Source organism: Lolium rigidum, chromosome 4 (assembly GCF_022539505.1).
Source record: "Lolium rigidum isolate FL_2022 chromosome 4, APGP_CSIRO_Lrig_0.1, whole genome shotgun sequence".
In the NCBI taxonomy this organism is placed as follows: Eukaryota; Viridiplantae; Streptophyta; class Magnoliopsida; order Poales; family Poaceae; genus Lolium; species Lolium rigidum.
The window spans coordinates 214,364,279-214,390,624 of record NC_061511.1 but is presented as its reverse complement, the minus strand read 5'-3'; the positions used below and the strand labels follow the sequence as shown (position 1 = coordinate 214,390,624).

Here is a 26,346-nt window from a genome sequence, read left to right as displayed (position 1 = left end):
TGCAAGGTGAGAAACATAAACCTCAATGTTGGTCAGTGACATGCCAAAATTCGACCAATTTTGTGCAACAATTTGACACGAACTGCACATATCGACCCAATCATATACGGAGAGGCACGACAAAAGCATGAGAAACTAGCCACTTCATTTGTTGAGCACATCACACTAATTAATTCGTTAATTAATCAGCTACTAAATCCAACGGTAAAAATATGAGACAAAACACAGAGTGGAGTAGTACTGCACATGCATACTATAGTTGGATAGCCCCGCCGCCGCGCGTGCAACCGTACCACAAAATCCCCAAAAAAACGTTGCAGCGCCCACCAACCGCGTGCGTACGGTGTCCTAGCAGCACGTACTACTGGCTACTAGTTGTACTGGTACATGGTAGCCCGCTCCGGCCACACCGAGAAGGCCGGCGCCGGCGGGACGGCGCTCAGCCGCCACGCCAGGAACGGCGCGTTCGGGTCGCCGCACGGCTGCGGCTCCTCCGCGGCTCGGGGCGCCGCCGATGCAGCAGACCCATGCGCCCGCTGCGCGCCGTAGAAGCCGCACCCGGCGCCGGCGCCGGTCTCGGCCGCGCGGCGCTCCTCCTTCTTGAACCTGATACCGCAGGCGTTGCAGAGCGACTGCAGCAACGTACAATGGCAAAGTTGGAGTAAACGAAATGCAGTTGTTACTTGTTACACAGCAGGGCACGAATAGACGATGAGAAAGTGAGCATGCATGCGAGTGTAGCGTACCTTGGGTCCGCGAGGTCCGTTCCTCCAGAGAGGCGTGGACGAGGTGCCGCAGTTGGCGCAACGGCGGTCGAGGAGCTGGTCGTGCCCGGCGGCGCACCGGCCGACGCCGGCGTGCACGGGCCTGCCCTGCTGCTGCTGGTAGTAGCAGGACTCCGCAACGGCGTCCCATGAGACGGCGGGCGCGGGCGCCCCGAGGCCGCGGGAGGAGGGCGTGCCGAGGGAGAGGGTGCAGTCGACGGAGCCGGCGGAGGAGGAGGATCCCGGGGAGGAAGGCGAGGTGGTGGTGACGGTGCTGTGTTCGTCGTAGGAGTAGGCGGCTTCCTCCGCCGGCAGCCACTGCCCTTTGGTTGAAGGCGGAGGGAAGAAGAGCGAGAAGGTGGAGGCCGCCATGGCTCCGGTGGCAGCGTCGACGTCCTGGTGGGCGCCGCCGCCGGAGTGGTGGTGAAGCATGGTGGAATGTCTCAAAGCTACTACTACAGCGCTAGCCTGGGCTGCGCCTCTCGTATTTAAAGCGGGGCTAGAGTGTCGAGGAGGCGGCTGCTGGTTGCCTGGTTGGCTGGCTGCAGCAAGCTACACGATTCTCTGGTCTCTGGTCTTTGGGAGAGGAGAGCGAGCTATGGTTGGCGGTGGGCGGCTAGCTAGGATTTATAGGAGGATGATCTGGCCCGAAAGCTAGATTGAGATTTGCATCTGCTTGGTTGGCTTGCTTGGGCAGTAACCGAGACGCCCGTTTGCTTTGAACGCCTGCCTCCTCGGTTACACCCCTAGCTAAGCTAGGGTAGCATGGTGCATGCAAATGCAATGGAACAAAAGATTGCGCGCGCACGACTACAGATGCAAAGACCAGAGCAGATGGCAGAGCTGAGCGGCCAATGAGTGCGAGGCTGGACTGGCTGGCTGCGGCGAAGCCCTGCTGCCGCTGTGGCTGTCAGGCTCGGCTGGCCGGACGACGTCTCGACGGGAGGGAGGGAGAGGATGGGTGACAGGCCGAAGCAGAGGGCAGAGTGATCTGGTTCTGATCTGCCGCGCTTATCCCGGAGCTACAGCGGCTTCCAGCTACAGGGAGGGACGTCTACTCAAGGATCAAGATGAGCTAGGGTAGAGGAGAATCAATGGAGGCGATGGGAACAGGAGCAGAGAGATCACGGAGGAGGTGCGGGGTCCCCTCCGGTGGCTCCTAGGCGTGTCATATATAGTAGCAACGGCGAGTGACCGTTCCGGCCGTCGATGCTTTGACATCACCGTCTCTCTCTCTGTACAGGGCCGGAGATCCGGCCAGCCCGTCAGAGCTACTAGCTCTCTGACAGCCAGCCATGGCTGGGAGCTCGCTCCGGGAGCGCGGTCAAAAGGGAGAGGCAGGCATGTGACCGGGCAATGGAAACAGTCTCCCACGCGCACGCTACGGTTCACGAGGAGCTAGCGAGGGAAGAGATCGTTGCCGTGGCACAGGACCCGCGTACCCTGCCCTGGGACGCATCTGCATGCCCAGCTGCCATGGTCGCGTCGAGGGCCGTGCGACGTGACATTAGAATATTTTTCCATCTCGTCTTTGCTTTGCGGCTCGCCCAGCGCGCGCCGCCTCTGGCTCCCAGTGATCGACACGTTGATATGACACCATTTCAGGCAGCTGATCGATGATAATATTCTTTTCGTTTATGCTTATATTTATATATATAAATCTACAGGCACACATTCTTTCAAAGGCATTTGCATCGTCAAATCTACACCATTTAATTGCACCGTGATTTGTGCTGGTTATGATTGTTGTAATTGTTAAAGTTGTGAATCTCCTAGTAGTAATTAGTTGTAACTGAAATTTGGTGGCATCATCTAACTAAACGCGCGGTTAGTTCTCAGTTGACTGAGAACTGATCACACCCTTTTTCAAAATAGACGACTATTTGATATGTATACATGGGACCAAAGATCAACATACATGATCACCGACTTGAAAACATAATTTAAACATTCAGACGTTTTCCAGTGAGAAATCAAAAATTATCGTTAATATGAAAAACTAAACTAGATAATGTAAGACGAGAGAGCCAATAAGATATACATAAATTATTACATAAAAAACCATGAGTTCCATCTCCTCACTTTTTCTATTTCTAGGAGTTCCGAAGCAAAGGAAACTATTAACAAAATCACGGCCTTACGAAAATGCATATCCTGGTTTTTGTTACCGTCGCCAAGTTGCACAATGTGTGTCATTATGTGATTATCGAGGGGGGAGGGGGGAGGTTCCCCCTTGACATACACATTCTGTTTAGTCAGATGGTTATGGTGTCATTATGTGATTATCAGGAGACGCCAAATACAGCAGTTATAGCAATAACATATATCTCGTGTTTGCTATGCGCCTTGCCATGTTGTCCACCTTCGTGCCTGGCTTGACACATACCACGCCGAGTAGTGTTGCGCTTGCCTTCACACATACTACGCTGTTCAGCGTCAGTTTGTTTTTCATATTACTTGAATGATTCAGTAATACTTATATGTTTTGGGGTAACGACTAATTTTACTAAGTCCATGGTAAGAACCGTCTAATCCAACTTCTACTCCGTCAGTTTCATATTACTCGCATGTTAGGTTACATACAAATATAGGTTTGCAATGTTGAGCAATTATACAAGATAAGTATATCAACATCTACAATACAAAATTCATGCAATATAAAATATAATTTATTAGGTTTCTATTAAAATTAATTTGATACTGTAGATATTCTTTTATACTTTTTCTATGATCGATCAAACTTTGCAAAATTTGATCATGACCAAACATAATATAAGGAGTATTCTTAATCATAGATGAGTACTAATTTGTGTGTGTACACAAAAGGATAGTGACAAGATCTTCATATAACACGGCTGTATAATAACCAAGAAATAATTGTTTGCATCTCGATCAACTTAGAAATAGCCAGTTCCTTAGATTAACCATGATAAAACATAAAACATTTTATAAAAATATCTTATGTTTTTTCATAGGAAAAGGGCCAAAAACGGTGTCAAAAGCTGATGTTTTCCTCATAGGAAAAGAAACAAATTCGAAGCGTGTCACTCAGCATGAGACATGCAGCAGTTGCAGCTTAAAGATTGCAGGTACGCCAAGCGCACTGGCAGGCTCGCTCAGTAAGTACTGGGTCGGAAAACGGCTGCCTACGTCATGCATGCACTGCCACGGCCGGCCTGCACGCGTACCTGGCTCGTCGTGTCGAGCGGGCGGAGGCCTGCGCGCCCACCAGAGGCGGTTGCGACCGATCGATGAATGTCCGTGCCGTCGCGGTACCGGCCTGCCTGGTGCACGCTCGTACCCGGCCGTGGTAATTGCGACCGATCAATAATGTGTTCCGGCCGCGTGATACAGTCACGCTCACGCACGTTCACACAGTATGAGTCATATAGTGGTGGTGTACGTGCTCTTGGTGCGCCTGCATGCATGCATGCGCGCACGCACTCGAAAATATTGAAAGGGCCCGGCCGGCGTACACCGTACATCCATGAAACGTCGCGATACGAGTTAACATGCACGTACTGGTGGTACAACAAAGTTGGTGATGCACCTACTAGACTAGACGCTGCTGTACTCCAGCCACTGAGTCGATGCAGGCGCGCGTCCTCCTGTTTAATTTAACCGAACCAACTCGATCATGTGTGTGCGTTCTGGCCGGCGTTGCCTGCTAGGCGCGCGGAAGCGATAGCCCGTTCATGCAATAGCGCTTCAACACATATTGGCTAGCTCAGTTGTTGCGTTAGCTAGTGATGATTTGTACTCAGGTCGATCTGTAGCTTGTTTTCTGGCACATCGATCATGAGACCAAATTTTGGCCAACAAAGATGCCAAAACCTTCGGTAGAGCTTCTACCATTAGGACATAATCCAGCCCATTTAGCATCTGAAAAGATACTCAAAAGAGTATAGGGTGACTTCTGAAAGGTGATTCCAACATCAACATTGTCCTTAACATATCTCAAAATCAACTGATGTCTAGTGTGTTGTAGTTTGAGCATAAAGATATTGATTATGTTTATTAAGAGAGAAACATAAATCTAGACTGTCACCCTGATGTATTGTAAAGCACCAACAATACTGCGACATTTTATACTATCTTCACAACCAAGAGGCTCCCCTTCATTAAGGAAGAGTTTTTTCGGTAGAGGACAAAGGTGCGGGTGCAAACTTACACATGTACATACCGACTTTCAGGGGCGAAGCTAGAACCAAATATCATTTAGTTCACTCTTCTAAGTATAGTGGTATAATCTTAAATTCGACATAGCAGTTTGTTAGTTTTTAAGGAGGTTAGCAAAATCCATTGGTGTCATTTGACACCAATGCTTACATGGTGGCTCCGCTACTGCTGACTTTGTGAACTAAACTGAAGCATTTTTTCCCCGGTCAATATGAGATTGCCATCTTCCGTCAAAACATTGAATTACCAAGACATTTAAAGAAAAAAAATTACCGACCATGAAAAACACTCGAATGCCAAAATGTACTGGTCCGATTAAATTCCAACAAGTTAGAAAAAAAAAGAACGACCGCAACCAACCACCATGGAAACACTACTTTTTTTTAGCTATTTTTGTACTACATTGTACCAATCGCGTTGTACATATTACGAACTCTAATACTCACCAACCTATCCTCGCTCCCCTAATGGAGGGGCTAAGACAACGCCCGTATTTGGCTCGCTCCAGTGCTAGTAGTCTACGCTAGCTGGTTCAAATACCTAATTGTAATTTTTATTATGTTTGGTGTTCTTTGTACTGCTGATGATGTTTCATAGATAGGTGGTCTTTTTGGCAAAAAAAATTCTAGATATCAAATCCGCGACAAAATTATGGAATGGAGGGAGTAACCACTTTAATCGTCCTCTATATTTTATTGTTCAACGAGTAGAAATTCCTTGCTTGTTGCAACTCAGCGGTTTCGGTTTCATTTTTCTGTGTGAACAAGAATTAAGCTAATTCTCAATCCCGTCATGTCATCAAATTTTAGTTGCAACTCATGACTAGGATGTCAATACGAAGTATTTCAATGGTTCATGACATTTTTTTCTCCGTCTCAATTCATGTTGTAACTCATGGGTAACAGAAATCACGAAGCAATCCAACCACTGCAACCCTGATGTGTAATGTGTAAGCCGATAAATTCTAGTTACAATCTAACTTGCAACTAATTCAGCATGAATTCCGAGAGAATCATATGGTTTATGACGTATTTTTATTTATTATTTACTCCCTTTTTCAGTAGAAGCACCTTTTTTATTTCTTGGAGAAGGCTGCTGCTACGGTCGTCGCATGATTACAAATCAAAGGGGGCAGTCCTACGTAGCATCAAAAGGAAGAAAAGACCAAAGGAGCAAACCAGATTAAAATGAGTATGGCAGGGGAGAAAGCAAAGAAAAGAGACTGGAAACAAGAAGGCTAGAGCAGTAGAATGCACAGCCTTACGCTTGGATCTACGATCGATGAAACATGTACACACACACCTGCTTGCTTGCTTTGAATCTCTCCTGCCATTCCCCGTTTTTTCGTGGGCTTTCCCTTTCGGAGCAGCTTGCACGAATCTCCACGCGTCAGTTCCATCATGTATCATGCGTCCTGCGTCCATGCATGTATTCGTGGGGTCTTTATCGAAAGAAAAAAAAAATCGTGGGGATAGCGTGCGTATACCGAGGTACGTACTAGGGACGACAAGAAGAACACAACGGATATGTGGGGATGCATGGAGCTTTCTTCCGATGTATTCCTCGAGTCAAAGAAGAGGTAAAGAGCTTGTATCTCCCACCTCCGGTTCACGAGGAAGAGAGGCCCTTTAGAGCATCTCCACTCGTCTCCCCACAGAGCCCCCACGGCCACTTTTTTTCATCCGGACGGCGAAAAACGGCCCAGTCAGGCCACCAGTTCCTCGTTTTGGTCCGGATTTGAGCCTATTTTCGTCCGGACTCCCCATGCCATCCTCGGTTTTCCGGGGGTCTCCCGGGGACTCCGGATGAAGCTAAACCAACCGCCCACGCCCACGTGTCTCCTCTTTCGTCCGGATTCCCCGAGCCATCCTCTTTTTTCCCGAGAAACGCCGCTTGGGGAGCACACGACTGGGAAACTACTCCTCCCCACGCCAAATCTTCCTCCAATCCAGACGAAAATTTCGCCGGATTTGGACGTGGGGAGCGCCAACGAGTGGGGATACTCTTAGCTTACGAGTTGTACGGACGGGTGTGTTTGTGTGAATCGGAACTCACCCAAACTTTGCCGTTGGTTTGGATGGATTGAGAGGCATGGAACTGTACGCTAGCTGTCATACGAGAACAGTACATATATATACAGTGATTATTTACAGAGTAAATTCTAAAAAACCACCATATTACGGTGGTAAGTACATGAAACCACCGTAATTGGACGAAATCGTAAAAACCACCACAATAGGGTTGGTTCGTTGCAGCCTTCCCTAATTGTCGATTTTGGCCGGAATAACCATGAATCTGACAGAAGGGTCACCGTCAGTGGTGACATGGCAATGAGATAATGGTCAAGGAGGCAAACATTGGATATGCATAATTTTGGATTTTTTAAAAACTTTACCCTTCACTCACCCATCAATTGCTTTAGTACTTTTTTTCATTTTTTTATTATTTGGTCCTTCAATTCCAATTTTTCCCACCATGCATTGACCAATCTGGCCAAGCCGTGGAGCTTGCACGAGTCCGTTGTGGTCTCGGATCTCGAAGGCCAGGCCATGTCGGGAGCTTGTGCGAGTCCCCTTAGAGATGCTGCACCGATCTCCTCCTCGTGCCGTCAACCATAACCACGGTCATGGAAGAGACTCATGCCGCCACATGCGTCCAGGTCTATGTCAAGCATGGAGTTCCTGACACTAGGTCGAGTTCGTGATGTCGAGCGTGGAAGTGGAAGGGGATGGAGAGGCAGAGGAACCTGTCGAACCTCGTCCGTGGCCACCCCTGCCAAAAATCGCCGGTGGCGGCTCGGATACTCCATGAATGGGAAGGGACAAATATCCACATGATGGGTGGCGCACGGCCAGAGTGAACAAGAGTTAGATGGAGTGACTGCGACGAGAGCATGTGGAGCGAGGACTTGCTGCCTCGGTGGATTTTGGCGAGGGAGAAAAATAAGAGATGAAAAGTGGGGTTCTGTAAAATTTACAAAAGCCCCCAAGAATTTGATCTGCATCGGTTGTAATGTCTCCCCTCTCCTACGTCACCACTAACAGCGGACCCTGCCAGATTCATGGTTATCACAGCTAAGATCGACAATCAATGGACATTGCAACGAACCAACACAATTTTGGTAGTGATATTTGTGATTTCGTCTAATTGCGACGGTTTTGCGAACTTACCAGCATAATATGATGGGTTTTTTTTAGAATTTACTTGTTTGATTCGGTTTTTTATGTATAGTTAAAATTTAACTTAACAGTCGAAATATGTCCAATATACTCCAAATGGAGTCGGAGAGGGGAGTATACATCACAGAACGTAATCCAGCTTCCAGCATGAACAAAAACGTACTACTACCGCTCCACGGTCAATGCCATGCACAGATTAGTCACATGCTGCATGCGTCGACATGGACCGATGCACGTGTGACGGCAAACATTCAGCTATCTACGACTGATGAAGCAGGTTTAACTATTGGCACTGGTCATGCAGAATCCATCGTCAGATGGAACAAACAGCCAGGAATTGGCTTCCCCAAGGAGATCGCTGTTCAAAAGGCTGTCGTCTAAAAAGGCCTCGAGATTGCTTTAACAATGCTTTCACGCGCTAAGCACGAGAGACATGCATGCAGGGGGAGCATCTTTTGAGATCCATGGTTAATTAGCAGGATGCACCTGCTGTTACCTCTTTGTACCCTATAGCTCTACTGTTTTCTTTCGGATGGTATATTCTTTGTGCAATTCATATTGTAGTACAAACTTAGTCCAAGAGGTGATTATAAAAATAAATATGCCCCTTTTAAGGCGGTAGTGCCTATCTAGATAAGAAAAATGATTAACAAGGCACCTATTCTAGAGTTGGTGCTTAGATAAACAGAACTGATAGTTCTCATCTAGCTGAGAATTAACTTGGTGCTTAATCAAGTTCACAATCAGTAGTAGATTTGTGTCGTGATTCATGTTTCTATGAGTTGCAACTAAAATTATCAGTTCCAAACAAGGTTGCAAGTTGCAACTCATATTTGTTTAGTTGCGAATGAGCTGCAACTCGAGGAAAATGTTTGATTTATTTTTGTAAGTATACTTTGCATTGTACTAGTACATGACTTAACTTTAATAGCATGCTTGAAATAACATTACCATTTTGTAGCACTAACATCCGATGACCTAACAAGAAGTAATGGATTTGTTTAAGCAAAACGAGGTATTACATTTTTCTTAATATTTTTTTTAAATGAGTGGCAAAAGATTTGCCACTATTCATTAATTAAGGGGAAGAGTTTAGACAAGACCGAAGGTTCACAAAGGAATAACACTCGAGAGGAAGCTAATGGATTACTCTCCCGTTAGTACAAAACTCAAACACTTTGCACCCGCGGCAACCCAAAGCTTCACTTCGGATTCGATGATGTTGAGGAGGGCGGCGGTTGGTGCGGACTTATGGTTGAAAATTCTAGCATTCCGCTCCTTCCAAATGGTCCAACTAACAAGCAAGATAATGGAGGACAAGGCCTTACGATTGTCCGAAGCCTCATTCAACAACTTGGACCACCAACCCTCAAGGGTGAGATCGTCCATCCACGCATCGAGGTGGATGGAAGGAATGCCAATCCAACTTTTCACCATCCCCCAAAGGCGCTTGGAGTACCGGCAATGGGAGAGTAGGTGTGCTGCCGTCTCTTGAGTTTGGTTGCAAAGCGGACACCGACCGCAATTTGTTCTACCCCTCCTCGCTAGCCGTTCCGCCATCCAAAGCCTATTATGGAGGGCCAACCAAGCGAAGAACTTGATCTTTGGGGGGGGGGGGGGCAAGCCTTCCAAACCAACCGGTTCATGTTGGTAGTCACGGCGCCGAAGAATTGTGTTTTGTAAGCCGCGGCCGTGGAGTACTCTCCATTCTCGGTGGTGGTCCAAGTGATAGTGTCCTCAAGAAGCTCATTGAGATGAATGTCTCGGAGAAGAGTCCATAGCCGAATGTACTCATGCAAATGTTGGATGGTGAGGTTTGTGTCCATCTTGATTTTTTTAACCCAAGCATGATCCGTCAACGCTTGGTTTACCTTCCATCTCTTCCTAGTAGAAGCTTCATAAATAAGCGGAGCTATGTCTTTGGGCTTCGTGTCATTGAGCCAAGGAGATTCCCAAAAACTAGCAATCTTGCCATTCCCAATGGAGATAGAAGTTGAAGCATAGAAGAGGTCCATGTCAACCTCGTCACATGGGTTGCCCATTCCCACCCAAAGCTTGGTTGGGTGCCTCCATTCGTACCAAGGCCACCTTAAGCGAAGAGCCCTCGCAAATTTGTCAATGTGGAGGATGCCTAAGCCTCCAAGGCTTTTTGGCCTACAAACCGCCTCCCAATTTAACTTGCATTTTCCTCCGGTGATCTCCTTTGTTCCGGCCCAAAGAAAAGCTCGTTCAATCTTGTTCATGGAAGCCACACACCCCGGTGGAAGTCTAAGAGGAGTGAGATGGAAAATAGCTTGGGAGGTGAGGACGGACTTGATAAGGGCTCCTCTACCGGCCGTATTGATGTTCTTACCATCCCAAGTGACAAGCTTGCCGGCCATTTTGTCCTCAAGAGGTTGGAAATCCACTCTTTTAAGTTCCCAAACCGAAAGAGGGAGCCCCAAGTATTTTATAGGAAAGGACGTACGGATGACCGGCAATCCCCCAAGAACATCATCAAGATCGACTTCATGGCAATGTATTGGAATGACCGAGCTTTTTTGGAAGTTAGTATGAAGACCGGTCGCTTCACCGAAATAGTCAAGAATGGCGGAGAGGTTTAGGATGTCCTCCTTTAAGGGGAGCATGAAGACGGCCGCATCGTCCGCATATAAAGAAGTGCGGAAAACGGTTCCTCTTCCTCTAATCTTGTGAAGAAGGTTGTGTTGAGTGGCCAACTCAAGGATCTTTTGGAGTGGGTCTATGGCAAGGACAAAGAGAAGCGGCGACAACGGGTCTCCTTGCCTAAGCCCCTTTCCATGATAAATGGGCAAACCGGGAACCCCGTTAAGAAGGATCCTCGAGGACGCCGTGCAAAACAAGGCGGCAATCCAATCACGGAATTTAGGCGGGAAGCCAAGTCTTGTAAGAAGCTCAAGGATGTAGTCCCATCGCACGGAGTCAAAGGCCTTGCGGATGTCAAGATTGAATAGGAGGGAGGGCACCTTGCTCTGATGGAGCCTCTTGGCAAGATTCTTCACATACATGAAGTTGTCATGGATACTTCTTTTCTTAATGAAGGCACTTTGGGCATTGGAAACTAGATCGTTCATCATAGGGGCTAGCCGCGTAGCAATCATCTTAGCCACAATCTTGGAGATAGCGTGGACCAAACTAATAGGCCTATAGTCGGAGACTTCCTCGGCCCCCTCTTTCTTGGGGAGAAGGACAATGTTGGCCGCGTTGACCCATTGGAGGTGGGCAAAATGGAGGTTGTTGAAGTTTTCAATGACTTTTAAAACGTCAACCTTGATGGTTCCCCAACATTTCTTGAAAAAAGCTCCGGTGAAACCATCGGGGCCGGGAGCTTTATCGGAGGGTAAATGAGAAATAGCATGGAGGACTTCCTCCTCCGTGAAAGGAGCATCAATGCCCTCAAGGGCCGTGTTGCCAAGATTGAGACTTTCCCAATTTAGGTCCCATTTGCGTGTTTGTCCTCCGCCCATAGAGGAGGAGAAATGGCTATGTAAGATTTCCTCTTTCCGAAGATGATCGGTAATCCATCCACCATTGTGCTTGATGCGGTGTATGTGGTTTTTCCTCCTTCTAGCATTGACTCTAAGATGGAAAAATTTGGTATTTGCATCGCCTTCCTTTATATTTGCAATCCGAGAGCTTTGCTTTTTTCCTAGCCCTCTCTAAGATAGCAAGGCTAATAACTCTTCTCTTCAACCTAGCACGAAGGTCTTGCTCATCGCCCGAAAGAACCCAATTTTCTTGTGCGATGTCGAGATGAAGGATGACTAGTAGAGCGGCGTGGAGCAACACCTTAGACTTAGAGAAGAGTCCCCGGCTCCATTTGCTAAACTCCTTCGACACGTTCTTGAGTTTATGGAAGAGGTTTTGGTAGGGCTCCCCATATCCGGAAGGCAAAGTCCAAGCTCTTTCAACAACATTATGGAAGCTAGGGATGCCCGTCCACCAATTCTCAAACTTGAAAGTTCTTGGCCTCCTAGGTCCGCTAGCATCGGCGAGGAGGAGCGGGCAATGGTCGGAGAGGGCGGAGGAGAGAGCGTTAAGGATATGGGAGTCGAAATGTAGGTTTTTGTTGTGATTGTTTCTTAAGACAGCAGTGTTGCCCTTGTTAGGTGTGCATAGGTTAGTGCTAGCTACTGGGGATCTGAAGCATATATTAGTCGAAAAGTAGGCACAGAGGATCCGGGAGGGCCGGCTGGTTCTGCTAAACAAGGCTAGTGACCTTGAGAGAAGCGAGACATGCTGCTGCGCTGCTGATTCTCCCTTGACCATGCATGCATGCACATGCACATCATGGTGTGTGTCTGTCGGCCAACGTTTCCTGTAATACAGTATTTACCAACCAGCCATCTGTTCACCCACACTAGCTAGTCCAAGCTCAGCAGCGCACAACTACGTACGTATACACACGCTGTCATGGCCACGTCACCATCGTCGACCGTCGAACGGTCGACTAGACCGAAGACGTTTGACTGGTCCCAGACGTCAGCGTCACTTGGCCTAGGGCACATACTGCTGTGCTGCAAATCGAAGGAATTCTCGTCACGGACTGGGCACAGTGTGCACAGTAGACAAGGAGTAGATCCGTGCTAGTAGGTGGCAGTACGTAGTACAGGCGTAGAGTAGATTCGTAGGTCACAGTACGCACAGGCGTAGAGTAGACTGCGGGGTGGGGTACACAACTGTCATTTCTCAAAGAAAATGTCTTGCACGCTGCGCTAGCCGCCCGCAGCTTCCTCGGTTTTCGGCTTGGTATTCTCGGCCTACACACGCAGGTTGGGCCGAAATTGCTGTCTAAATGGACATAGCCAACTGCCCAGGTGCTTACGCAGGAGGCCTTAAAGCCCAACGAGGAGTGCTAAGGGCATCTCCAACCGCGCGACCCAAATGGACGCGCTGGGCCGTCCGTTTTGGGCCGTTTGGGTCGCCGCCCGGACACGCGGACAGCGCCCCGCGTCCGCGTGTCCGTTTGGGTCGCGCGCTGCGCCCAACGCGCGGACGCATCGCATAACCGGAGAACCACGAAAACAAAAACAAAATGCGAATTTAAACTAAATTTCATTGAACATATCCCCTATTTTGGGCAAATTTGTACATAGCCCTATTTTGGGCAAATAAAACTAACAAAAGAAGCCCCTATATGGGCTTTTAAATTTAAACTAATATAAAAAATCCTCTATTAGGGCGCGGTGGCCGCCGGTGCGCCGCCTAGCCCCTGTGGGCGTCGTCGGCGACGTCGTCGTCGTGGACGACGTCCCCGGGCGGCGACGCGCTGTTGTGGCTGGACCGCGCCGGGTACTCCGGCCACGGAGACCACGGGGCCTCCTCCCGGGCCGAGTGGGGGTCCGGAGCCACCCGAGGCTGCGGCGGCGCACGGAGCGGCGCCTCCTCCACGAGGCGCCGCTCCCTCTCCGCCGGGCGCGGCGCTCGGCCTCTCCGGCGCCGCCGCTGCTCCGCGCGGCGCCTGTCCTCCTGCCGCCGCCGCTCCGCGCGGCGCTGCCTCGTCCGGCGCGGCGCCCGGCCTCCTCCCGCCGCGCCGCCTCCTCCTCCTCCCGTGCCGCCGGCGGGCCCGGGCGTAGAGCTCCCGGGCCTCCGCCTCCTGGACCTCCCGCCGGGCCGCCTCCTCCATCTCGGAGGTGCGAATGGCCGCATGGAGGTGCGGCCATTGCGCCTCCTCCTCCGCCGCCGAGATCATCAGCGCGGCGCGGAGGTCCGGGTCCTCCTCCGAGGACTCGGGCTTCGGCTCGAGCAGGAGAGGCGGCGGTTGCGGCAATGCCGCACCGCCGCGGGCGGCCTCTCCGATGTGGAGGCCGCACGGGTTTCTTCCCGCGGCCCGCGGCGCCGGCGGGCGACGGCGGCTGCTCGCTCGCCTCGTCGTCGTTGGCGAACCGTCGCTTGGCCATGGCGGCGTTTTCGCCGCGGGGAGTGGAGTGGGGACCGGAGTGGAGGGCCGGATCCCCTCCGGTCCCCATTTAATAGTCTCCCCGGTCACCGACGGGTGGGCCCAAGGGAGACGAGGCGACCGGCGCGCGGACGCGAGCGGACGGCGCGTGCCATCCGCGGCCACGCAAACCTAGCCCGAGATTTGGGCCGGGTTTGCGTCGTTCCGGACGCCGCGGCCGTCCGCTTTTGCGGTGCGTCCCCGCGCTGGGCCGCGTTTTTGTCCGGCTCGACCCAAACGGACGCGCGGGCGCGGTTTGGGTCGCGCGGTTAGAGATGCCCTAACTCCTAATTCTCAAAAACCAAAAGTAGTAGTACAAGGCAAGTGCTTCGCTCAAAAACAAAAAAACGAAAAAGTGTACTTACAATGAGATGTCTCAACCCCTTCCATAGGGTGGATGAAATCATCTTCCATCTCTCCATAAATACAACCCTAGCTCGTCCCTTACACACGGGTTTTGAACTTTCGACTGGAATTATTTTAGCCATCGCTACTCTGGCATAAACACGTGTATCCCGTACACCAATTGTATTAGGTTGTTCATAGTGCATAGTGCATAGTATCATATACTAGTATCATGCATATGATACTTGTCTATGATACTATCTCTATAGTGGGTGGTATTATAGAGTAGTATCATAAACTTCTAGATTTATTTTTTTATAGAATACCAATATAAATATATGTACAAGATCTATTTGACATTTATTTTTTTCGTAACATGCACTATGATGTAGTATCCACCTATGCTACTCTAATTTTATCTCTCTTCCTTAATTAGATGCCATATCATCATTTTTATGGCCTAGGATGCATGATACTACCTATAATACTAGCACTATGGCCAACCTTAGTACCGTTGTTGGAACCCCATATTCTTGGTATATTCACGAAGCTTGCATATCTCCTATCTGCAATCAGGGCCGGCTCTGGCCCAGGGCAAGAAGTGCGACGGCCCGGGGCCCAAGCAAAACGGGGACCCATTATTTCTGGCACAATGCATATAGAAAAAGGTAGAAGAAAAAAAAATTAAGCCCATCTAGCATGCACACAGCTTAAATTGGGCCCATTTATAGAATTTGCCCTAGGGCCCTCCAAATCCTAGAGCCGGCCCTGTCTGCAATTCCAGATTGCTTTTGATCTTGCCCCCACTCATTGAGCGGATGAATGTTTCTGGTACTCATCCAGGGAACTATACTATCCTGATACCGTGAATACTATCCTGATACCGTGCGGTGAGGGGCAGAGTTAACGCGCGCTGTGTGATAACAATGAGTTATGGACCTTGCTCCCGTTGGCTGATAAATAGAAATGGGAATTAGCTTTTAGCGTAAACATTTGTCAACTTTGCACTTGGTCTACATTTCTACGGCATCATGGTTATGTGTCCGGTGTCCCCGACAATTGCCATGCCGGGGATGTTGAATCATGAGGGTGCAACAGCCGGCCAAATAAAATCTTCATAATATAGGAAAGTGGGCCTGGACAAATAGTCTCGTTTTTTTTTTGTGATGTACAACAAATAGTATCATCTGCCCATGCACAATTCTCTCCTCAGTTGTAACTCAACTTACAACTGAAAAAAATCTCAGTGGCAATTCGACTTACAACCGGAAAACCTCAGTTACAAACACACTTGAAACTGAAAAGAAAAAATCAGCTGCAGCCCAATGTGCAACTGAAAAAAATCTCAATTGCAACACAACTTGCAACCCATAGAACATGAATCATGATGCAAATCTAATGGTGTAGGGCTCGGCTGAGAACTAAGTTTGTTCTCATCATGCTAAAAAATAGCAAACTCGGAAAATATAGGTAAGTTCAATTTAGAATAAAAAAACTTTGCAATTATAAAAAATTATTACTCCCTCCGTTCCAAAAAAAAAGCTTCTCAGTTTTTTGTAGATAGGGATGTATCTATAGCTAAAGCATGTCTATATTTCTCCATATTTAGAGAAAGTTGAGAAGCTTTTTCAGGAACAGATGGAGTATTATTATTTTGGTTGAAGAGAAAAGTCACAAGAATATCTCACAATTCCAAGGGAGTTACATTAAAATCTGAAGGTTTGATTCGTGGGTGAAAAAAAAAGAGAGAACACATCTATATGCTAGTCAAGGTCTATTTAGCTCAAATTTGAAATTTAGCTAGCAAATTGTAAAAAAAAATCCATTACTCCTTAGATGATGACACTTATCCACAGAATATGATGAAATCACACTGAAAAAAGCTGTGTGTCGCTCCGAGCGCAATGGCCAGCGGGGCCGTGAGCCGCACAGTCTGATCACGACCCCGTGGCCTTCCTGCGTGGGAACTAATGCGCTGGTCTGTGTGCCAGAATGGTCGGCGACCATCGGTCTGTGCGCCGGGGTGCCACGGGATGAACTCAAAACGTGACTTCAAACCACAAATCGGAGGATCAAATGGAAGAACCGATGTCAATTTAAGTTCGCGCTATTTTTTAGAGCGTTTTTAGATTTTCTTGAAACAAAAATTGGATGGGGTGGAGGTCAAATTTCTGGCGACCAATCCAAATGACAGAGCAAACTGATCAAGCCCAATGAGGAGGCCCAAATGTACATTGTGCTGTCCATGATCATGATCTTTTTGCTCAAGATTTCAGGCACAGAGGTAACATATTACAACTACTATCCAAAAAAAACTACTACCACATGTCCGTTAAATTATATAATATATCACTTGCTGAGGGACCCAAAAAAAACTATCTGAACAAAATTTATTATAGGGCATTACAACTCAATTATTCTACTGGGCACTTCTTAATGAGACCAAGTAACCAACAAAACTTGCTTTCTCCTGCACACTTCCTGACTTGCAAAGGGGCTGGGTGACTGTCTTGCTGCACTCCACCCCCAAAATTCTATTGCACATACAACACTGATACACTACTACTATTACACAACACATGATACAAATCCCTGCAAAAACCATGCCTGCATGTCTACCGCATCCAGACCTCAGGAATAGTGCCTTCTGGGCTTCAGCGGAAAGAGAACGCAATCTCCTCTAGCGTTCTTCCCTTGGTCTCTGGCACCCACAGGCACACGAAAAGAAGGGACCCCATACACACCGCGGCGTATATAGCGAATGTTCCTGTCGAAGGAGGTCAATGCATGCGTTGTGAGATACGGTGTCACCAAAGACAGAGGAAGGCTGGAAGAATGTGGGACATACCTCCGTTGCTCCAGCTTAACATCAGGCTCGCTGTCATCGTGACCAGCCACGCTGTCATCCAGTTTGCGAGGGTTGCGACACTTCCCGCAAGACTCTTTATATTAACAGGGAGAATCTGCAGGAAAATAACCGCGAAGACGTTAAGTTCCAGATAGAAATTTGCTCTACATAGTCTGATAACTGCAACTTAAAATCACAGATCTTAGGAACACTAAAGGGGGTTAAATTGCAGTCTGTAGAGATATGTCCAGCTAACACTAAGGGCAGTAATTGCAGTCCGTAGTGATAGGTACAGCTAGGGTGGTTCAGAAACAACAAGAGTGACTGCAGCTGCAGGATCTGGATCCATTTCACAGGGAAAGGGTGTTGTGAGGAGGGTCTGGACTTGGGGTTGCAGTGCCAATTGATAAAAAAGGAAAAGGAGGCTATGGAAGAGATTCGTAGCTATGAACAAAACGTGGCAAGTAATAGTGGTAACAGCTACATAGGGAGAAGGTCATATAGATGCATTGAACTTAACAACTGTATACCTCAGACATTATTATCCATGGGATGGCTCCCAAGCCAAGAGAAAATGCAATCACAAATGCCTGCAGTAGCAAAAGTGAGGCATGAAACCTGCTTCTCTCAACCAAAAAAAAATGTATATAGAACTGCAACTAACCACAAGTCCAGCCAGTGAAAGCATACTCATTACAGAGTATAAATGAGAACCCTCCGTTATGTTGTCCTGTTTCAGAATTGGCAATAAAATAAATCACAAAGGGAAACTCGAGTAGTATATTCATTAATCTAGATTAGACAATTGTACAGCTAACCATTATGTATATCATTAACACTTTATGTGGTGTTACCTTCACAAAAAATGACACAGAAACAATGAGAAGAGTGATGGTCATTCCTGTAGTAGAGATCTGGAATAATAAAGAATTTAATGAACACAGCTGGTATTTTCTTAGAATATTGTCCAATACACAATTCTGATGCAACTAACAATGAGAAGTAGCCGTCGACCAGCTTTGTCAGTCAACCAGGTTGTTACTCCAGTAGCAACCACCTAACAATGATAAGATTCCGTTAAGTATGCAATACCAAGACCACGATTCCACTAAGTTCATAGGCACAATGTGGATGTAACTTAATACCTGAACAGCTCCCAAACCACATGTTGCTAGATTAAAATTTTCAATACCTGTTTAGGAAAGAACTTCATCAGATATCAGACTTGAATTACAAGCTATTTGTTATTGCTATTGCCAAGGTATTAAGGCCCAGTATTGCAATATGAGCTTCCAGCAAGTTAAAATCAAACAGGGTACCATTGCATTTTTCAAATGTTCCAAATATCCCTATCAAACTGCTATGGATACGCAGCATGCTTAACGCTATTTCAGTTTTAGCATTTAGTTCGATCACAAGTTCACAAGTATTGTGTAGAATTATTAACTATGTAAGTGAAACTATTAAACGCAGGCATGCTTAATAAGCAGAGCATCATCATGTCATATATAACACAAACGTACCAGCAGCTTTGAAGATACTTGCAGCATAAAAAAATATCCCATTGACACCACTTAGTTGTTGAAGTACAAGGAGACCAATGCCTATCTACAGAAATTAAACCAGTAGGCAAATGAGGAACATTGATATGTCCAGAAAGCAAAGTACTTAATGGTAAACCACCAACCATAAGAGGAACACTATATCTCTTCTGCCTGATATCTGCAAATTGTATCGTTGTCCTCCTCCTCGATGATTGAACTGATCTCTGTGTTATCAAATGTAAAAAATATATATTCACATTTATTTGTGAACTTGTTAAACATTTAAGCATAAAATGGCAGGTGAAACATTAAAAATGTAAAAAATATATAATCCTCCTCATGTTCCTTAACAGAAAAGGATTGTCATGTGAAATATTAAGCATAAAATTGTCAAGAATGCATACATATGACCTGTAGCATATGTCTTGACTGCAACAAAATTACTCCTGCTACTAGTAGTTACCTTTATTTCATTTACTTCTGCTGAGATGTCAGTCTCAAATCCTCGCAGGACCTGCAGCGAAGATTCAAAATCCTCCATCTTTCCCATTTTGGCCTGAAACAACAATCTGTTCTATTTAGATCCTGCTGATAGTGTCAAAAAAGGATAATGAAAACATATCAAGTCACTTACCAACCACCTTGGTGATTCAGGAATAAAGAACAATCCAGGTATCAGGATTGAGCAAGGTAAAATTCCTACAAAATGTGAAAGTGACAGAAAAGAGTTAAGGCAAACAATTTTTAGCGAGGTCGTGAAGGGAGGGTCCTCCTAATTATTTCATAACAAGTGAAAAGTGCAACCGATAGCTATAAGCGAACAAATGATTTATAACAATGAATGTAGCAACTTAGCTAAACTGAGTTGGACGAGTGACACATTTTTAACATAATAGTGCATTGTCCATCTTACCAAGAACAGCAAGTATTCTCCAGGGAACAAACATGCCTAATGTGTACGAGAGCAATATACCAATTGTAACAGAGAGCTGCATAAGAAATCCGAATAGGGTTAAAAATTGCAGATAAAACGGTCAGACCAGAAGACAGATACGCATAAATATTTTGTTATTGCTTATATGAAAAAACAAATGACCTGATTGACTGCACCCAGAGCTCCTCTCATGTTTTGTGGAGCTATTTCTGCTATATAAACTGGCACCTGAGACCATGAAACGGAACATTCAATTCAGAAACTGATACCAGGCATGAAAATATCCAAGTTTAAGCAACTAGCAGGCCTGTAAATCATAACATTGTTGGACAATGAACACCAGCTCGAAAAACTTAAAACCAAGTGGTACGTGCGAGTTAGAATGATGCCTACCTATGCTGCTACTATAATGCAAGGCAACACTATAGTTCAATAGCATACACGATTATCAGTTTATGTTTGGACTGAATATTTTTACAAGATCAAGAGCAGAGGGAGACAGACCACATAGGAAATTACACCGACGCCAAATCCTTCGAGCAAACGGCCCATGAACAAAAAGGAAGAATCCTGCACAAACAAGTCAGACATAAATTACACAGGCATAGGATATCACTGAAGGAATCAACCTAAATGAACAAGCCTTGAGATAACCGCGGGGGGAGGTTAAATCATTCTTACATTTGCAAACGATATTGCAAGCCACCCGATGATGTTTGGGATCGCGGCGATCATCAGAGACTACAAGCCAGCAAAAAAGAAGCATTGTCAGTCGGTGCACGAATTAATGAATCTCATTTCTGTCAGAAATCCACCGCCGTAAATAAATCCTTGTAAGCTCTCACGCCAAATCTCAGTTACTACCATGGCCACACACAGAGAAAAAGAGGGACCATGGTCAGTTACTGCACGAGTGAATCTCGTTACCGTTGAAAGCCCACCACGCATAAATCCTTGTGGTCTCTCACCACCAAAGCTCGTTTAACACTCTACAACTAACCACGGCGAAACAAAACATTCAGGATCCGGTCTGACAGTAGACACACCACTGAATAGTTAACACTCAACAACTGTCAAAATGTAGGACCAGACAAGGGCGGTCAGAGGAGGGCATGGAGATCTCACCCCCTTGCGGCCGATGTACTCGGCGATCTGCCCGCTGGCAATGGCGCCCACCATGGCCCCGACGTTGGACAGGGATCCGAATATAGAGAACTGCGCGCACATTATAAAAAAAAAAAAATCAACAACAACAACAGAACATCATAACTAAGCACCATCGAGATGGAGGTAAGCGTAGAATGTATGCGAACGAATGAAGCGATACGTTGACCTCGGAGAGGGATAGTCCGAGGTCTGCGATGATTGCGTCCTGCGTGGGCGAGGAGTAGCCGCATGTGAATCCGAACTGGATGGGTCCGAGCGCGACGATGAGCGTGCAGAGCACGGCGGAGACGGAGCTGTCGCGGAGCGCGTAGGCGGAGGACTCGAGGCGGTCCATGACGCCGCCGCCGCCCGCGGCGGACATCCGGTACCAGCTCCCCGTGTGCAGGAAGGGCTTCCGCAGGTCCGAGGCGGACGACGTGCGGCCCCCGCCGTCCTCGCCGCCGCTCTCGTCCCGGAAGCTCATCGCGCGCGCAGTCCGTGTGGTGTGCTCAGCCTCAGATCGGGTTCGCGATTTCTTCTCGCCACTGATTGCCTGATTGCGGGAGGGAGGGAAGAAAGACAAACGACCACGGTTGTGTCCGTCCTTGTTTTCTGCAGCTTTCTGTCTCTGTGTCCGCGCATGAGATCTGGTGAGCTGGACAAACGTACCTTTCCACCTGTTTCTTGTCATACAAAATGGACGGCTCTCGACGATTGTACCTCTGCAGCTGTTACTATTATTTTTCATCATCAAACGAGAAAAGGTTAATCTTTAACTGGTTATTATTACACATTAATCTGCGACCGTTCGTTCACTATCAAACAAGAGGGGAGTTGCTATCTTCTGCTCCAAACAAAGAACTAGTAGTAAAATCTATTTTAGCTACTATTCCTATTTATTTGATATCCTTCTTCAAATTCTCTAAACGTTCCTTGAACCTTATTATATTATAATACTCGATTGGCCAATTGGCTATGGAACGATGAGGAAGGGAATCACAAACTTCACTTAGCTAACTAGACTTCTGTGTATCGGAAAAGAATTTGGAGGTATGGGTATCCCTAACCTTCAAGATTTAAACTTGTGCTTATTAGGGTCTTGGATTAGAAGATACATCCAGGGAGAAGGAACTCTTTGGAAGAAAACTGTTGATAGCAAGTATAATACTAGGGACCAACAAAATATACTTTCTACCTTCTCGGAGGGGTTATGTGGCCAGCTGAGGCTGTTAAATTTGGTTATGAATGGAAATTATGGAATGGTAGGAAAATTAGGTTTTGGGAGGATATTTGTTTTGGCAATACCAATCTAGCTACCCAGTTTTGGGATATTTATATTATATCCAATAAACATACTAAAACTGTAGCTGAGCCGTGGGATGGGACTAATCTTAGATGTGATTTAAGGAGGACTTCATCTGAGAAGATTATGGTCCAATGGCATGAATTGGAAGTTGTTGCTAATACTTTTAGCTTTGTTGATGAAGAGGGTTAGCTTATCTGGTCTTATGATACTAATGTGGTTTATTCTTCTAAATCTATGTATGCTATAGTTAATTTTAGAGGGCGTGGAATCTCAAAATTCTCCCTAGGGTACATGTTTTTCTTTGGTTGCTTTCACATAATAAAATCATGACTAGGGATAATCTTATAAAAGGGGATTTCCCAACCCATAATCGGAGATGCAGAAGGAGTTAGATTCCACGAGGTCACGCCGGATCCAGACGAGGCAACGTGGCGAAGATCACAGAGGAGGTGAGGTGGGAGAATCGGGAACAATCCAGAGTTGGCCGAAAAATTCCTCCATTACCTCTAGGTTAGATGAGGTCGGGTCCCTAGCGTGAACGACCAAGATATCCCAGGTGTAGAGCATCCACTTGGCGAACATGTCCGATTTCCATACGCGCTGGCAGGTGGGGTAGAAGGGGTCAAACTTGTGGAGTCCACGCGTGGGGTCAGCGGGGGAAACATGGTCAAATTCCTCGGCCATGGCGGCAACGACGGTGCTGGAAGGTGAATGGAACCAACGACCTAGTGCGGCGACTGGCCCGAAGCATAGGAGCATGGCGCCCGCCCGCATCCATAACTAGGGAAGGGCAGAGGAGCACCCCCGTCCATGGCGGTCATGGCGAGCCGGAGTGGGGCAGGGCATAGAGGGAGGAGAAAAATGCCACATTCAATTTCTGAAAAGAGAAGAGATGGAAGAATTCCATATTCGACACGTCTAGACAGCTCTTGGGATGAGATTAGATCTACGCCGCTGTGTTGCACTTTAAGTTTGCAGCTCCGAAATACCACAAACGCCCCCAACCCCAAATCCCAACCAGGTCAAAGAAAGAACCTAGCTTTTTCCTCTTCCTCCATCTCCATGGGCGAGCAATCCCTCTCCCAGCCCCATCCCCAGCCCCTCTCCCCGTCGCCCCCCGCCTCCGCCGCCTCCACGCCCGCTCTCTCCGCATCCACCACCCTCGCCGCCGCCTCCGCCTCCGCCTCCCGCCCCAAGAAGAAGCAGCGCTCGTCCGACTCCAACGCGTCCAAGAAGCCCCGCCTGGCGCTGTCCGTCCGGGGCCGGCCCCTGTCGGCGGACGGCGAGGTGGCCGCGGCCATCCGGTACCTGCGCGCGGCCGACCCGTCCCTCGCCGCCGTCATCGACGCGCACGAGCCCCCGGCGTTCCACTGCCCGCACCGCCCCTTCCACTCGCTCGTCCGATCCATCCTCTACCAGCAGCTCGCCTTCAAGGCCGCCGCCTCCGTCTACTCACGCTTCGTCGCGCTCCTCGGCGGCGAGCCCGGCGTGCTCCCCGACGCCGTCCTCGCGCTCTCCGCCGACCAGCTCCGCCACATCGGGGTCTCCCCGCGCAAGGCCTCCTACCTCCACGACCTCGCCCGCAAGTACGCCACCGGGATCCTCTCCGACGCCTCCATCGTCGCCATGGACGACCGCTCCCTCGCCTCCATGCTCACCATGGTCAGCGGCATCGGCACCTGGAGCGTCCACATGTTCATGATCTTCTCCCTCGCACGCCCGGACGTGCTACCCTCCGCGGACCTCGGGGTCAGGAAGGGCGTGCAGATGCTCTATGGGCTGGACGACGTGCCCCGACCGTCGCAGATGGAGAAGCTCTGCGAACAGTGGCGCCCCTACCGCTCCGTCGCGGCGTGGTACATGTGGCGTCTCATGGAGGCCAAGAACACCACCATGCCTCCTCTCATCACGCCGGCACTGCCTGCGCCCGGTCAGGCCTTCACGCTCCAGCAACAACAACAACACGAGCAACAACAACCAGCTCCCATCCAAATCATCGATCCGGGTCAGATGCTTCCAGGATTGGGGTGAATTCGCTACTATGTCAATCCTGCTCATTACTTCTTCATCTTAGATGGATGCTTGCAATCTGAATCTTTCGCTCCATTCGTGTACCATCATTCTCTATAGCCCAACAAGTGTAGCACTTGAAATATCTGGGGGGCAATTTCTTATTCAATCTGGGTGTTCCTTCTTCTCTAAAAACCATTGTTAGTAGTACCCAAGAGTCTTCCTAGCATGCCTCTAGTTTATCTGCAAGAATAATACATTTAGAGCCTGTTCTATTCTAAGGGCATGTTACCTGTACCCCCATCTTGATTATACTTCATGAAATGTTATTGGTTGTTTGCATAATTTTGTATCCCCATGCTGATCACTTGGTAATAAATTGTCATCAGTCGCTTGTGTAACTCTAATGTTTCCCTTGGAATAAAAATGTTCTAGTTGAATCGCATGGTGGAGCATATATGTATTTCGAGACCACAATGTTGTACAGTAGTAACATATCTAGAGCTAGCATTGATACGAGAAACACAACATCTTTTGCCATAATTCAATTGAATCAATTTTCATAGATACGTCTGACAATGTGGGCTATCATTAGGTTGACATGCCATACTTCTCTTTAATGGATTACTTCAGGTGTTTAACTGGATAAAATGTTGAGCCTGTTGGCACAAATGTATGAACAGTGGTCTGAGTTTTTGTAGTTGTGACAAACATAACAGTCTGTCAAGTGCAGATTTTCGAAAAGCAGTACTCAAGTTGTCAATGCAGAATGGCCTAAATCCCTTCCTCTAGTCACTTCACAGCCATATGTGCTATAGAAAACCATCATCGATGCTTGCAGTAGTAACTTGGTAGATCCGTTGCTGTTCAGATGCCCATCAGCTGAAAACATATACCCTTTGAAAGGCAATGCCTGAGGTATATCTCCATGCTCTCAGATCACCAACCATTACAGGTCATTGGTCGGAATTTAGTTGAATCAATTGTCATCGAAATGTGGGGCCATCTAGGTTTATCATTAGTTGGACAGTGCCATATTTCTCATTAATATATTATTACTCCGGTGTTTAACTGGAAAAAAATGTTGAGCTTGTTGGTAGATATGCCATTGGAATCAATACTGAACAACAGTCTGAATTTTTTAGATGTGATAAACACGCCAGTCTCTCAATCCCAAATTCAGATTTTCTAAATACAGTACTCAAAATTGCCAGTACAGAATGACCTGAACCCCTTGCTTAGTTTGCTACACAATCGTTGGTGCTACAACATTTGAAAACCATCGTCAGTGCTGCCATAGTAACTTGGTGGATCCGTCAATCTTCAGATGTCCAGGTATCTGAGCACTCTGCATGACACCTCGGCATATATCTATATATCTATGCATTCACAGTATGGAAGATATCATATTGCATCAAGCAGTAACACAGCATATTTGGACTGTGGTGCCATATTATAATACCAAAATAATAGTTAGGCACATAGCAGGTGTGGTTTCTGACTGATCGGTGATTTCACTTTTTGTTGTTGACAATATCACTCGGAAGTAATATATGTTCCGCAAAAGGTGAAAATCTTTGCATAACATTTCCTGGTAGGCTTAGAAGTGCACCTTTGGATAGTATAAACAAAAGTGTCCATGTTATATAATGTACTATCTCCGATCCATAATATGTGTTGGTGGTTTAGTACAACTTTGGTCCGAGGGAGTACCAGAACAAAAACGGGTAGCAATTTTGTTTACTTCATATAGTGTCCATTTTATCAAGTGCAACCATATGGAGGTCAAGACTAGTTGAGTTTGCCCTCTTGTGTAGACGCTAAGTTAATTTATGATGTTAAGTGTTCAATGAGCCATCATGGTCATTTCAGTGTACTTTGTGATGCACCCTTGACAGTTAACATGGATGAAGTCCTGAAATTACGACGAAGAAAGATCACAGAACATACACTGTCTGACCTTTTGTCTGTCATTTGTCCCACTTAACATATGATGCAAAGAGAAGTAGCGTTGGTCAAGTTTAAACTCGATAAACCTCTTGTTGATTTATAGCAAGAGTGCACATAAATGGCTCGCAGCTGCTTCCTAAGATTGGCTGGTCTTTGATGCTCTCTCTTCTCCCACAACAGATTAA

The 26,346-nt window shown here is 47.2% G+C and overlaps 3 protein-coding genes across 3 annotated transcripts; 1 reads left to right on the top strand and 2 right to left on the bottom strand.

Moving 5' to 3' along the window:
• Positions 1–371: 371 nt before the first annotated feature.
• On the bottom strand, positions 372–1,196 carry LOC124706881 (GATA transcription factor 15-like). The gene is made up of 2 exons (XM_047238547.1): positions 747–1,196; positions 372–632 (listed from the first exon to the last, which is right to left on the bottom strand). Exons 1-2 carry the CDS (start codon positions 1,194–1,196, stop codon positions 372–374), a joined length of 711 nt encoding a protein of 236 aa, XP_047094503.1.
• A 15,464-nt stretch (positions 1,197–16,660) lies between these two features.
• Positions 16,661–21,388, bottom strand: LOC124707026 (sugar transporter ERD6-like 4; the record flags this gene model as incomplete). Its single annotated transcript, XM_047238689.1, is given in 17 exon segments — positions 16,661–17,190; positions 17,272–17,386; positions 17,802–17,861; positions 17,936–18,001; positions 18,126–18,185; positions 18,266–18,328; positions 18,417–18,463; positions 18,795–18,879; positions 18,959–19,039; positions 19,279–19,371; positions 19,450–19,514; positions 19,729–19,804; positions 19,912–19,977; positions 20,254–20,319; positions 20,431–20,490; positions 20,875–20,964; positions 21,083–21,388. Coding segments are annotated over 17 exon segments (1,503 nt in total). The 3' UTR covers positions 16,661–17,077.
• Positions 21,389–23,224: 1,836 nt separating this feature from the next.
• Positions 23,225–24,556, top strand: LOC124649388 (DNA-3-methyladenine glycosylase 1-like). Its single transcript, XM_047189036.1, has one exon. It carries the CDS (start codon positions 23,264–23,266, stop codon positions 24,230–24,232), a length of 969 nt encoding a protein of 322 aa, XP_047044992.1. The 5' UTR covers positions 23,225–23,263; the 3' UTR covers positions 24,233–24,556.
• The last annotated feature ends 1,790 nt before the right edge of the window (positions 24,557–26,346 follow it).

Coding starts and splice junctions, on each gene's coding strand:
- LOC124706881 (XM_047238547.1), bottom strand. CDS start 1,196: ATGCTTCACCACCACTCCGGCGGCGGCGCCCACCAGGACGTCGACGCT. Junction 633..746: donor ACGGACCTCGCGGACCCAAG/GTACGCTACACT, acceptor ACGTTGCTGCAG/TCGCTCTGCAACGCCTGCGG.
- LOC124649388 (XM_047189036.1), top strand. CDS start 23,264: ATGGGCGAGCAATCCCTCTCCCAGCCCCATCCCCAGCCCCTCTCCCCG.